The sequence below is a fragment of the Poromitra crassiceps genome (genome assembly GCF_964638095.1).
Source record: "Poromitra crassiceps genome assembly, chromosome: 6".
NCBI classification, from domain to species: domain Eukaryota; kingdom Metazoa; phylum Chordata; class Actinopteri; order Beryciformes; family Melamphaidae; genus Poromitra; species Poromitra crassiceps.
The window spans coordinates 28,216,452-28,231,550 of NC_139627.1; the positions used below are offsets into that span (position 1 = coordinate 28,216,452).

At 43.2% G+C, this 15,099-nt stretch overlaps 1 protein-coding gene across 1 annotated transcript in view; it reads left to right on the forward strand.

The window, feature by feature from the left end:
- Positions 1–15,099, forward strand: part of LOC310777830 (partitioning defective 3 homolog B-like) — a gene marked incomplete at both ends in the record, with an annotated part of 422,164 nt that overhangs the window by 144,960 nt on the left and 262,105 nt on the right. Inside the window, 6 exons of the mRNA XM_083638182.1 lie at positions 360–443; positions 1,367–1,492; positions 6,692–6,944; positions 9,256–9,364; positions 10,695–10,834; positions 12,403–12,531. Coding sequence (XP_083494308.1) covers positions 360–443; positions 1,367–1,492; positions 6,692–6,944; positions 9,256–9,364; positions 10,695–10,834; positions 12,403–12,531 — 841 coding nt within the window. The remainder of the gene's footprint in view (positions 1–359; positions 444–1,366; positions 1,493–6,691; positions 6,945–9,255; positions 9,365–10,694; positions 10,835–12,402; positions 12,532–15,099) is intronic.

Below are 15,099 nucleotides of genomic sequence, written 5' to 3' on the forward strand. Positions count from 1 at the left end.
GATAAAAATGGGATAAAAAATCGGGGGGAAAATATAAAAAAAATAAAATAAAAAAGAATTGAATTGCACCGAGGGGAACAGCAAGAGAGAGGATGCAGAAGTTAATGTGAACTGAAGCCAAGTGTTTTTACTAACACCGAATAAAGATTATTTACAAGAGATAAGATAAAAAGATTTATTACAATAAAACCGAAATGGAAACATGAAGGCGGTGCTGATATATAGGCCCTATGTTTTTATGCCCCTTGTTTTGTGTTGATAGATTGCTTCCTTTTACATTTGTATTAGTATACTAACATAAGGTATTTTATTTTATTTCCCTCCCTCTGTGTTTGTGTTTGTGTGTGTTTATTATGCAGCCTGACCAGAACAGTGGAGATCTTGGGAGAGCACGGCCCCTTGGGAATTCATGTGGTTCCCTACTGCTCATCGCTCAGTGGACGGTGAGTACGCACGCACGCACGCACACACACACACACACACACACACACACACACACACACACACACACACACACACACACACACACACACACACACACACACACACACACACACACACACACACACACACACACACACACAGGAAAAATACTTGTGTCACACACCTTCCATACTATGTTGTTCTTAGGGTGTGTGGTGGCCGGGCAGTAGATGGGGATTTAGAGATAGGCAGCATGAGCTTTTAGGTCTTTCCGCCTGACTGACCTGACCTTCTGAAGCAGTCAAGCCATATGGCTCGGGCTCTTTTCTTCTAGCTAACTTGGATGTAGCCTGTCATGGTGGCCGGCTCAGGGCCAGGACAACAGATAGGCTGCCTGTCTGTACATAGATCAGAATTTATATATGTGTATGCAATTATGATTAATAACTAATACCAATAACTATGTGTATCTGCTTTATAGCTTATTCATTATGAACTAAAGCCCATCTTTATCTTTATTGTTTATTTGAACAGGGACAGTACACAATAAACATATTGCACCAGAGATGTGTATGTAATGTAACTTACATTTTCTCTATATCACCTCTCCCATACATGCTGTGTCCTAGATTTTCAATACACCTCCCCTTCAAATGATTGACTTCTATCACACCACCCTCAACCACTATTTCTTTCTTTTTCTTTCTTATTTCTCCAACTTGCCTCTTTCAAACTACCTTATTTCTCTCTTGACAGCTTTTTCTCACTCTATTTGGCTCGCATAGTTGTATCTGTCTCTGTGTCTGTTGCAGTATTTCTTTCTTGTGCACTTATTGCTGTGACAAATCAAATGAGCACAAAGCTGTGAACATAATGTACCCGTCAGGTTGAGGGTCCCTTTCAACATCGTCTTATGCAATTTATAACCTCCTCCCCCATCCAGCTCTCTGGGTCTGTACGTGCGCGGGGTGGAGGAGGAGAGTCGCTCAAGGAAGGAGGGGCTGTTCCAGGAGGATGAGTGCATCGTCAGGATCAACCACACAGACCTCATGGACAAGACCTTCAGCCAGTGAGTGGGACTGTGTGGGTGTGTGCGCGAATGCGAGTGTGTATGTGCTGGTCAGGGTAGGACACAGGGTCTAGCGTCAAAAATGAGCCTGAAACTCAACAAACTGTCTCTGAAATAGGTTCTACTGCTTCACAAGAATTCCCCTGGGGTAGTTCAGTTGTATGTATGTGCACAAATTTAAAAACAGAAACATACAAAAGGAAAACAACAAAAAGAATGTGCCAGTAGACACAGGAAACCCTAGGTGGAAAAGAAAAGAAATAAGCAAACAATAAATAATAAGAAGAAAAACAACAGTAGAGGAAAAAAGACAGTTGTATGAATGTAACAATGTGTACAGCTTTTCTCAGATGTTTCTCAGTAGAGCTTGCTCACTCTAACACTGAAGCCAAACACATTAACATGACTGGAGACATGGATGTAAAATGACTACGGTGCATTAAAATGACAATAGAGACAACTGTAAAAACGGTCAACATAGATTTACCACAGCTGATACGCATGTTAGAATGATTTATAATGTCAATACACACTACACAATAGACCTTGTCCAGCTGTGAGCGTGGTAATAGGATTATATGTGAGGTAGTTTACACTGTAGGTAAATGGATTAGTACTGGAGGGGCTTGCATCTATTGTTCAAAGACAGGTGTATGGTCTCTCTCTCTCTCTCTCTCTCTCTCTCTCGCACACGCACACACACACACACACACACACACACACACACACACACACACACACACACACACACACACACACACACACACACACACACACACACACACACACACACACACACACACACACTGTTATTTCCTTGTGCACAACCAAAATTCAAACAAATGCCCATGCATGTTTGGACACACACATTGACAGTTACAGTAACAATTAACACGAGAGTTAACATGAGAAGTTAAGAACACACATGCGCAGACCATTTCCAATGACATTTTTACATGTATATGCATGCATACGCACGCATGCGCACACATGCGCACGCACACACACACACACACACACACACACACACACACACACACACACACACACACACACACACACACACACACACACACACACACACACACACACACCCACACACACACACACACACACACACACACACACACACACACACACACACACACCATTATTGTCCTGACCTGGCAGGTGTATTGATAGCTTGGTCCAGTAGGATATGTGTCAGTGGACTACTGTAAGTAAGCTAATCCCTACGAGCGCCACGCGCACACACATACAAACACCTCTATTCTCCTGGCTTGGCAGGTGTATTGAGACAGCGTGTTGGCATAGAATATCTGTCCTGCACACACACACACACACACACACACACACACACACACACACACACACACACATACCGTGTGCGAGTGGACAATTATGATATCATTTGTACACAATGTAATGGTCCCTACACACACAAGACACACTGCTTTCAGCGTACTGCCACTCTGTGTTGTGAGGCTGCCTCTATCTTCGCACCCATGATATTTGCGTTTTGTGCGGACCACCCGTATTATTATTATTACACTATTATTACTACTATTATTATTAATTACGTTAATAAATGAGTACTCGAGTACTCGTTCTTTAGTAACTAAAGAACGAGTACTAGTAATTTAAATATTCGAGTACTCTCATGAACTAAAGTTTAGTTAATGAGAGTACCGTACTCGAATATTGAAATTACTTAAAATGCCTATCTCTAGAGATGACCCCGCACACACACACACACACACACAGACACACACACACACACACACACACACACACACACACACACACACACACACACACACACACACACACACACACACACACACACACACACACACCTTAAAGTCGAGCTGAACCCAAAAATGACTTTTCTTTTCTTTTAGTTTAAATACCTGGGTATGCAGTGCACCTATTTAATAATGTATGCCAAAAATATCACAAAAATCTAATTTCCTTAGTTTTTCACACTTTTTCACATCAAAAGTTCATTTTTCAAGATTTCATTCATAATCTACAGTTTGCTGACGTCACCTAGTACTATCAAATTTCTACCCCATTTCAACCAATCATATCACGACATTGCAGCTGTCAATCAAATCTTCATTTCAGGATAATTTTCTCTTCTAAATGAAGGAGAAAATGGCGCCTAGTGCCTGTCATCTGACATCTAGCCCATAAACGAACTACTAACTTGGCCAATTGTATGGAACATACTAAATAAATCAAACGGTAATGTCTGAGAATGCAAAGAAATGTAACTGCCTCGTTAAAACTCGCATTCCAGGAATATTGTATTTACCGCAATAGCGATAATGGCGCGCGCCTGAGAGCCTGGTTGTCAGGGGTAGCCCTTCGGAGATTCCAGGCGGGCGGGCAGCACCCATGCATCGGATTGTTCGCTCGTTCCACACAGAAGTAGCTGGCTGGCTGGTACTGGCTGGCGGATCCCACTCGCGTAGCACGACAACACGCCGCTGAATCCCACTCGATTTGGGGGTGGAACACGCCCGGATTGGCCAATGCCAAAGCCAGTCCCCAGAATTGTCAAATCAAATCATCGACATGCTACTATGACCCGCCTCTCAACCTGTCATCTCAGACAAGTTATGTTTTCAGTCTGAAACGGACTCCGACCCACGCACCACTTGGGTTCCGAACGGGTTGTTCGACTTTAAACTACTCCTGAGAACTTCAATACAGTACAATACATACATCCGTGACTCAGCTACAGGCTGTGTTCTGTTCCCTAGATCTTATCCAAAAGCATCCACATTTACTGCATCATTAACACCAGTTAGTCCTTGGATTTATGTACTGAACAATGTTTCAACATCTCTCAATATTCTCTGAGATTACAGTACTAATTATTTTAAAGAATTAACTCAGGAAACTACTGGAATTGTATCCCTTGCATCAAACACTGATCATAATTTGTAATAAAAACTTGCACCGTACAATTTAAAACCATTCAAATCATCTCAAGTGAACAAAAGTTACAGACCATAATTCTGTAGGAGATAATGGCCTTACATCTATTTCACAAAGGTCGTATATATCATTTTATTCTGATTTAATCCAGGAGTGCGTTTTTTTACTCTTTCAGCTCAGGCGAAGTGTTGCCCGGGAAACCTGACCCATGAAATCACACTAGCACTCTTGTTATTAGTGGGTCCCCATGAAACCCAGACACCCACTATATAATATTTCCTATAGACTCTCAATAAAGTTGCTTTCCTCTGCTGATCAGCTAGATGAGTAATGAGGGACACTGTCTTTTTTTCCCACCAGATTTATGATCTCTGGAAAAGGTTTCCTGCTGTATTCATGTACAATTTGAACATATTATGAATCTAATGCATTAATGTACAGTACGTACATCCTTCACACACTCACTTCTAAACATAGTCTTAGGTTAGGAGACTTCTATGATCATAATACATCTAATTAGAACATAGGGGGGAAACAATAGGAGCGTAATCCAATATCATTTGAATAAAGCAGATTTTCTCTGTTGGTTATCTGAGGTGAATGATGGTGTGTGCTGATCGCTCCTGACACGATGGTCCCTCTAACTCATTTAGCATAATCTGATCAGCCATAATTCTATGCAGAATTATCTCTCTTCTAGTCTTCTTGTGATTGGCTCATGTACGGGTGTCCTGAGATTATATTTTTGTGTCCCTCCTGTCCTGTCCTGTCTGTTCCTGTCCTGCTCTCGGTTTAACTCGCATTTCAGTCAAGACAAAGTGAGCAACAGACACAGTCACCCGCCAGAAGTAGTAAAAAGAAGGAGAAAGGTGTCTGGGTAGTTTAGAGGTAAAAGCATTTGTCTACCACCACAGAGACCCGGGTTCAATTCCCGGCAGCGGTACTTCCGGCTTGGTCAGACGTTCCTACAGACACAATTGGCCGTGTCTGCGGGTGGGAAGCCGGTGGTGTATGAGTCCTGGTCGCTGCCCTAGCGCCTCCTCTAGTCAGTTGAGGCGCCTGTATGGGGGGGAGGGGAACTGAGGGCAATAGCGTGATTCTCCCCCGTGCTACGTCCTGCCGGTGAAACTGCTCGCTGTCATGTGAAAAGAAGCGGCTGGTGACTGCACATGTATTGGAGGAAGAAGGCTAGTCTACGACTCTCTCCAGATCGGCAGAGGGGATGGAGCAACAACTAGCGACAGCAGGGGGAATTGGCCAAGTACAATACAACAAGTACAATAAGAAATGGAAGAAAAAAGCAGAAAAACTTGACTCCAAAAACTCCAAAAAAGGAAAAGGAAGGAGAAATAGACAGACACCCAATTTAGATAATAACTGACTTTACAGGTGGCAAGGCCATGCACCCTGGTCTCACATGAGCTCTAAATATATATTACCAATACAGCGAAAAACTGCCCTTTGTGATATATTTTAGTTTAACAATTACACACTTACATATACATTTTTAATGATTATATAATCATATTATCTATTGCATTATTGTGGTAATACCTTATAGAGAAGTACTACATACATGAGATGTACTGGATATCCTTCAGAATTATAATCTCATGGGAAACCACATATGGGGAAAGTGTGATACTTGCCAATTGCATTTTCAGCCACTGGACCACTTCATCAGTCATGGAGATAATGATCAGTTCAAATCAATTTCCTTAACTTAGATTAATATTAGCCTGTCTCTTAGAATCTTCTGGACACCAAAGACCCCATTTATCTGAAAGAATGATTGGCCACATGATATTACATGGTTACTTTAGACATGTAATTATGAGTTGGAAATGCTGGCATGTAAAATTAATGCAATGACTTTGACAAAAGTTGATTGGAAACCTTTCCATGTTAGTCATTCATAATCAGGTTTATACAGTATAATTTCAATTTGATTATATCTCATTTTGCTCCTTATCAAGTTATATATGATTTAATAAGTGTATTGCTCATTGCCGGGAATGAAAACGTAATATCTAATTGGGTTTAAAGTCATCATTAGTTTAACTAACTTAAATTAAATTGTACATATTAGTATTTGCCACATAAAACAACTAAACTTCTCTACTTAAACTTTGCTCAACTAAACCTCTCTGTGTCTCGCCAATTCCCCTCTCTCCCTCTATCCTCTTATATTCTCATCTCTTTTTCTCTTTCCACTCTTTCTCCACCTCTCTCTCTCTCCCTCTCCTATCCCAGAGCCCAGGAGGTGTTTCGTCAGGCAATGCGTTCTCCGGTCGTCTGTTTGGAAGTGGTTCCCTCCCCCAACAGGGAGCGCTATGAGAAGAGTCTGATTGGTCAGCTGTTAAACAGCAGCCCCGGCCCTGACAGCAGCCCCCGCATTGCCAAGACCAAAGAGCCGCCTCCGCCTATCAAATCTAAACCCACCTTTAAGCCCTCGGACATTCCAGTCATGCGATTGGCTGAGGACACTGACAGTCTGGAAGCTGCTGTAAGTTCACACATACTAGGGCTGGCACGGATCAGAAAACCCACGGATCGGATCGCGTGACGGATTTTGAGCCACGGATCACGGATTTTTCGGATCAGCAAAAAATATATACCGTATATCAGATTTTTTCTCTCAAAATTTGATTTTCAATTTGATTTTTTAATACTATTATACTTCTCTAACCATTTGTTGCCCTGCACAGCTCAAAAAATATATTTTTCTCATAAGTGACACAATTTATGCTTTTACTCTGAAGGCAGAACAACCCAATTTCCTGTTTTAGGTGGCACTGCTATGCCTAACTTGTTGGCTGTTGCTATGCTAACCTGCAGTCACACGGGATGGTACAGACCGGTAGCCTGTACTACGAAGCTAGTTTAATGCCTTATCCGAGTAAGTTTGAGTTTAAACCTGGTTTAGCCGTACTACAAAGCAAGTTAACTTTCAATCACCATGGCAACTGACGCTGCAAAGCTAACCTGGTCGCGACCAGGTTAGCTTCAGAGGATAAGATCAAAATCCATGACATACCCATATAATCGGCTCTCTGGAGTCACTCACCGTTCATATAAGATCGCCATATGAAAAATAGATTGCAGTCAACTGAGAATATAACAAGAAAAACATTTGTGGCTCTGTAGGCTACATAATTAAATTAAGCCTACTTACCACTTTATGTCTTAACAGCTCAACGATGCGTGGAGAAATATGATCACTAATCACCGCGGCGCATATCATGAATGGACCCTCAAATGGAGTGAGGGTGATATTCTCCTACATGCCAGAAAAGCCTATACATATAAAATAGATAGGGGATAAATATGGATAGCCCCAATACTAAATATGCAGGCTATTCTTGCATCTTTCAGCTGGAAGTGTCCTGTAGGCTGTATGCCAATATATGAGCAAAAATAGGCTAGTTTTTATCAATGATAATATGCCCGCATCGTCTCAATTCAGTTCAGCAGTTTTCTCTTTTATAGTAGGCTATTAGGCTTTATACTAGGCTATTTTATATATGAATTATTCGATCAGTGCAACCACACACATGAGTGATAGAGATCATTATTCATTGAGCATGCGTTTCTAAATCTATGGTCTAAATAGGCTTACAGATTGTGGAAATGTATAGACTGAGACTGCTGTATCAATGTATGCAGCTGTATCAGACAGAAATCGCTGATCAAAGTAGCCTAAATCAAATGACTGATGTGAATACAAGCTGCTGCTTTAGACAGCCCTTCAGCAGACTATCCAACGCGGATTTTCATTCTGACATTAAATCGCGGATACATTAAATATCCGCTAAAACTCTGATCATGCACTGCGCTTTCATGGAACGAGGAAATGGGTGTGGAAATGGGTGTGGGCGTGGATCAACTCAGCTGTTCATAATGTGATTGGCCAGCGCACCTCTTTCGCGTGGACGCGCGCCTGTGCACGAGCGAAAAACGTGCGCGTGCACAGGCAGATCCCAGGTCCACTTACCTAGTAAAAAACCAGCGTCGTAGTATCAGTTAACTAGATAGCTTTGATCCTGTTCAGTCAAACCAGATCAAAGGGACTTATCGCGGATCTGTTAAACTAGTTTCGTAGTACAGGGCTCGGGTGAGTCTGGAAACATAACGTTGATGCTACGTTAAGCTACTCAGTGGCACCACGTGTTGTTTTGTTGGTATGTGTCCTAAAGGCAACATTTCACCGTCCGGTGATAATGTGTTCGTGAAAAGTGTGCGCGCGCGTGTGTGTGTGTGTGTGTGTTGTGGCTCTCGTTATCTTGTGCAGCCCGCAACACGCTGATCACATTCCTGTGGTTTTTCAGAGGTGTTGAAATAAGTTTGTTGTGATGCTGTCTTTAGTAGCCACTAGCCACAGCCTTCAGAGAGACTTTACAGCGGCGACAAGGGATGAGGAAGCTCACTTGTGCTTGCCATGATGATGCCTGTCTGTGTCTGGCTGCGCTGCAGGCGTTCTCATACACTAACGTTAAACGTTAAATGAAACGAAAGGGGAGGGGGGGGTCCGCGGACCATTGACGTTCCGAACCACGTTCCGAACCGTGGGGGCTGATCCGTACGGGTCACGGATTATCCGTGATCCGTGCCAGCTCTAACACATACTGTAGGTACAAGCTAGTTGTACATCCGTACGCATGTCCATCCGATGCTCATCAGAGCGATATCTCAGGAATGCCTGAAATATTAGATTTATTAGATATTAGATTTTGTTTGTTGTAGATTTTTGTTGTTGTTGTTGTTGTTGTTGTTTCACTGCTGTAAAACTTAAATGAACCAACTTGTCCTCAACCCAGGCCACCAAGGGGAGAAGTGAGAGCCCTCTGCCTAGGAAAAGCCCCGCCCTCTCCAGCCTGGTGTGCAATAAGAAAGGGGGGAGGAGATTGAGGATCGACCTAAAGAAAGGTGAGGAACTACACTGAGGCTACAGCTTTAAGGCTAATGTCCACCAGCTCCGGAACAGATGCGGTACGGCTGCCAACAGACCCACACTCATGTACTCTGTCAGACACATGCAGGATCCGACTAAAATAGAACAGGTGCATTATTTTTCCGTACCGCATGTATTGCCCATCTATTAACATGGGCGAGTCGATTCGGCAGTTTTACTGGATCCGCAACGCAGCCGTAACGCATCTGGTGTACAGTGCCTGGTACTCACGCAGAGTTGGGTGTATTTCCAAAGAAGTCTCACATCAGCACTCCCTTTGTGAATGAGATGATATAATGATTCAGCTGGGAATAAAAAAAAGTTTGAATAATCTCATCTTTCCCTTATATCTCTTTATCCTTTCCCCCCCATTTTCTCACTTTCCTCTTTTCTTTCACATTCACTCTGTTCATTTTCTAAATCCATCTCATTGACCCTCTTTACAGGATTTCTCCTGCTTTTTGCCCAGCCTTACTCTCATTTCATTATAGCTCTCTCTCTCTACCTCTCTCTCTCTCTCCATCTCTCTCTACCTCTCTCTCTCTCCATCTCTCTCTCTACCTCTCTCTCTCTCCATCTCTCTCTCTCCATCTCTCTGATTCCCCCTCTTCAGGCTCTATTAAGTCTTTATTGATTTGCTCATTTCTGCTGATATGAATTCATACTGGACCAAACTGCTGACTTGGCTCTGCTAAAGAGACCAGACTAAATGAGGACTATAAAACACACAGCCAGTCCGAGAGTGTGTGTGTGTGTGTGTGTGTGTGTGTGTGTGCGTGTGTGCGTGCGCGCGCGTGTGTGTGTGTGTGTGTGTGTGTGTGTGTGCGTGCGTGTGCTTGTGCGCGTAATAGAGAGACTGGATATGTGTAGGCGTGCATGTGTTTTCCCTGTTTAGCAGACTGTTTTAATCTCCATCAAAGCTCTTTCCAGAACATTCACTCCTCTTTTCCGCTCTGTTACACTCATCCCTCTTTCACTTTTTACCTCTCCTCCTCCTCCTTCTCCTCGCTGCCCCGCACCTGAACCCATCTTTAAAACCGTCACACCTGCAGATAGGGTGGGCTTATAGCTAAAGGGTTTAAATTAAGACACACACACACACACACACACACACACACATACACACACGGCTATAACCATCTCGAAAAGGCTTTAAATTATCACACACACCCATAAACACACAGCCTGTAGCTGAGTCACCGATACTGTATTGAAGTTCTCAGGAGTAGTTAAAGTGTTGTGTGTGTGTGTGTGTGTGTGTGTGTGTGTGTGTGTGTGTGTGTGTGTGTGCGCGTGTGTTTCTAGGTTCGGAAGGTCTTGGATTTACTGTAGTAACCAGAGATTCTTCAGTCCATGGCCCCGGTCCGATCCTAGTTAAAAACATTCTTCCACGCGGAGCTGCTGTTAAAGATGGACGCCTTCAGTCTGGAGACCGCATACTCGAGGTACAGTGCTGCTGACTGCTGTGAAAGTAATATGGTGGCTCATTTTCTCCTGTTACAGCTGCACTTAATGAGTAACAAAGGCCTATTTAATCTTATTCACACTGAAACTTCCTGTAAGTGCACTCCCAGTCAAAAGTCTGGACCCACCTGATTGAATGAATCATGATCTTAAAGGCATTTTGATGCTTAAAGCCCCCCTCCACTCAGTTTTCCTCCCTGTGTAACCGTTGGTTTTCTATGAAAACCTTATAATCCGTACAGTATATTTATCACATGTCAGCTGATTTAATCCATACAGTATATTTGTCACGTCAGCTGATTTGCACCAAAGAACTGACATTGATAAGAAGCAAAACCTAATAGCTTGTTCCACTGCCACATCATGGCTGCAGCGCTGTTGTCCAAAAGGCAGAAGAACATCGTCTCTTGCCTACAATACTCTTTGCCTGCGCTACAGCATCTCTCCATACTGTAAAACGTTAGTTTAGAAGCCACAACATTGCTTTATTATCAACAACCGGCCAACAGGTTAACAGCTCAAACTGGTCGTTCAGTGGAGTTTTGAGGCCGGCAAACATTGCTACAGTATTATATTATATTTGACTGCAATATCTGAGGTGTTTAGGGGACCATTAGAAATAGAAAAGAGATGTACAGTGTAGATGAGAGGAGGGGGGAAAGGTCATAGTGATGATGACGGTGGTGTGCTGGTTTGTTCTGTGTGTGTACGTGTGCCTTTAGGTAAACGCTGTGGATATCATGGTTTGTTCTGTGTGTGTACGTGTGCCTTTAGGTAAACGCTGTGGATATCATGGTTTGTTCTGTGTGTGTACGTGTGCCTTTAGGTAAACGTGTGGATATCATGGTTTGTTCTGTGTGTGTACGTGTGCCTTTAGGTAAACGGCGTGGATATCATGGTTTGTTCTGTGTGTGTACGTGTGCCTTTAGGTAAACGCTGTGGATATCATGGTTTGTTCTGTGTGTGTACGTGTGCCTTTAGGTAAACGTGTGGATATCATGGTTTGTTCTGTGTGTGTACGTGTGCCTTTAGGTAAACGTGTGGATATCATGGTTTGTTCTGTGTGTGTACGTGTGCCTTTAGGTAAACGCTGTGGATATCATGGTTTGTTCTGTGTGTGTACGTGTGCCTTTAGGTAAACGCTGTGGATATCATGGTTTGTTCTGTGTGTGTACGTGTGCCTTTAGGTAAACGTGTGGATATCATGGTTTGTTCTGTGTGTGTACGTGTGCCTTTAGGTAAACGGCGTGGATATCATGGTTTGTTCTGTGTGTGTACGTGTGCCTTTAGGTAAACGCTGTGGATATCATGGTTTGTTCTGTGTGTGTACGTGTGCCTTTAGGTAAACGCTGTGGATATCATGGTTTGTTCTGTGTGTGTACGTGTGCCTTTAGGTAAACGTGTGGATATCATGGTTTGTTCTGTGTGTGTACGTGTGCCTTTAGGTAAACGCTGTGGATATCATGGTTTGTTCTGTGTGTGTACGTGTGCCTTTAGGTAAACGCTGTGGATATCATGGTTTGTTCTGTGTGTGTACGTGCGCCTTTAGGTAAACGGCGTGGATATCATGGGTGTGGGCCAGGAGGAGTTGGTGTGCATGCTGCGCAGCACGCGGCAGGGAGAGAGTGTGTGTCTGGTGGTCCTGCGGCAGGAAGAAATGTTCCTGCCCCGAGAAATGGTAAGAACCAATCACACGGCTCTATTGTCAGACCATGCTACACTCTCAGCCAAATGAAAAGAGACTTTCTGGTTGATTGGCAGGTCAGTGGCCAGTCATATCATTCACCCCCCCCCCCCCCCCCCCACACCTCTGAAATTAACCAACAAGGCAGGCAGGCAGATACACCAACACGTAACCCTATTCTCTCACTCACCTCAGACACGCACACGTCACTCTTGTCTTAACAGCCAATAATATTTTGTCTCCCTCTAACTTTGAAATTCTTGGTCCAATCTATAGGCTTGCCTGGATGATGCGCGGCTCAGCAGCCTATAGGAAGACTCCTTTTTTATAGACTTATACACTCAGCTGTCAGTGACTGTTGCCTGTTCTGAATCATCTGAAAGATGATACTTCCCTGGCCAACCAATCCCCCCTCTTTTTCAACCAATCAACCTATCGGGACCTTATACAACTCCATTCTGATTGAATTGAATGAACCATCTTAAAGCTTCCTCTTGAATTTAGTGATATTTCACACCAGTCCTTTCCCTGCTACATTGTTTCTACCTGAATTTCCTTACTATTTTGATCAATAAACACCTATTTTTAACCTGCTCTTGCTCTCTTTTTCTGTGCTTTCTCCCTTTATCTGACTGCATGATCAACTACTATGGAACACATTCACTGATTACAGCTCTCTTCCCAGGTTATCAACTTATCTCTCTACTATTTCTCTTAATAAACCCCCCTTCCCCCTCAACTTTCTTGAGAATCTTCTTTCTGGTGTAGCCTCATGTTCTAGTGTACTGCTGTCATAAATCATCTTCATGCATGTTGCATTTAAATCTTTGATCATTCCTGACTGTCCTTGTTCTTCAATTTAATTCAATTCTTCAATTAGCACCAATAGATGTCCATCTATTAGTGCAGCCATTCCCAACCTGTGGGCCGCAAAGATATTGCAAGTAGGCCGCCAAATAATTTGCAAAACATTAGGATCTTTGTGAAAAATGTAATTATTATTATTATGTATGAAAATGCATTTCTCTATTGTTGAATCATACCATTATTTAATTTGTAACCAATTATTCATTAATTTGCCTATTACAGACAGCCTCTCACTTTTAGTTTCTGATCTCTGTGTGGTGCTGATGGACAGCTCCTTTTATCATTCAAATCAAAAGTGCTCTGAGAACACATGATTTGGCCTCCGTACTGTTTACGCTCGGATGTGGACATGTTTGAGATTTTCAAGTGGTCCATGAGTCGGAAAAGGTTGGGAACCGCTGCATCAGTGTCTTAAAGTAGTAATCTGATTGATTACTTTTTTCCCCTTTCCCTACACACACGCACACACGCACACACGCACACACGCACACACACACACACACACACACACACACACACACACACGCACGCACGCACACACACACACACACACACGCACACACACACACGCACACACACACACACACACACACACACACACAGTAAAAAGACAAAGGAAGGTCATAGCTCTGAGAGGTCTTCCTTTCTTCAAGGTTTTCTCCGAACATTAAGACGATGATTGTTCATTGGGGCTAACATGCTTTTGTCTTTTTGCGTCTCGCGCTCTATCTTTCTGTCTCGTTTTCACCTTCTCACTTTTTCCCTGTCTCCTCTTCTCTTGCCCTCTTGTCTCTCTCTTCCTGCTCTTATCGACCAATGTTTCCTCAGCAGCTGCCAGGAAGATCCGCTCACCACACTCACACATGCGCACGCACACACACACATACACACACACACACACACACACACACACACACACACACACACACACACACACACACACACGACCCTGAGCTCCATAGGAAACTCTGTTTCTGCGGACAGGAAATGGAGTTGCGCGCTGGAGTGTGTGTGTGTACGTGTGTAAGGTAAAATTGAGGGTCATTTTCTATGTCCGTTTCTGTGTCTCTGATGTAAAGTCCAGGGTCGTGTGTACTGTATGCACACATGCCTGAACACGTTTCCATGCACCAAGGCTGCTGGAGCATGCTTGCATTTCCCCCCCTTATGAGTGTTTTCGCTCGTGTCATTCAGTGTCATTCACCTTGGCTTCGAGTGAATGCCTGAATGCGCACTAATGTTAGTTGGACAGGGTGGATGCATGTGACTGAACACAACATACTAGTTTTTTAAGGCGACAGTTCATGAACACACACATTGGGGAAGTATTAACCCGAATTAACCCGAATTAATTGAATTGAATTAAATTAATCTAATTAATGAATTAATTCAATTAATTGACTTCAGCAATATTAAGCCGGTTCAGTGTTTCCCCTAGAAATATTTTCAGGCCTGGAGGGATTTCTAAACGTACCCCGACCGCAATGGTGGGGGCCCTCGCTGGCGACGCTAAACTTTTAGCTAACCTGTTTGGATCTATGTTCGCAATGGCATTCCAAGTATCATCATACTATTATGGGATGCGATGCAAACGGTTGTATTATGGGATGTGCGTTTCCCAGCCAACAACACACGTTGACACGTTTTGGAACAGAGCCAGACGCTGGCACAATGCTCCTAAAAGCAAAATGCTTA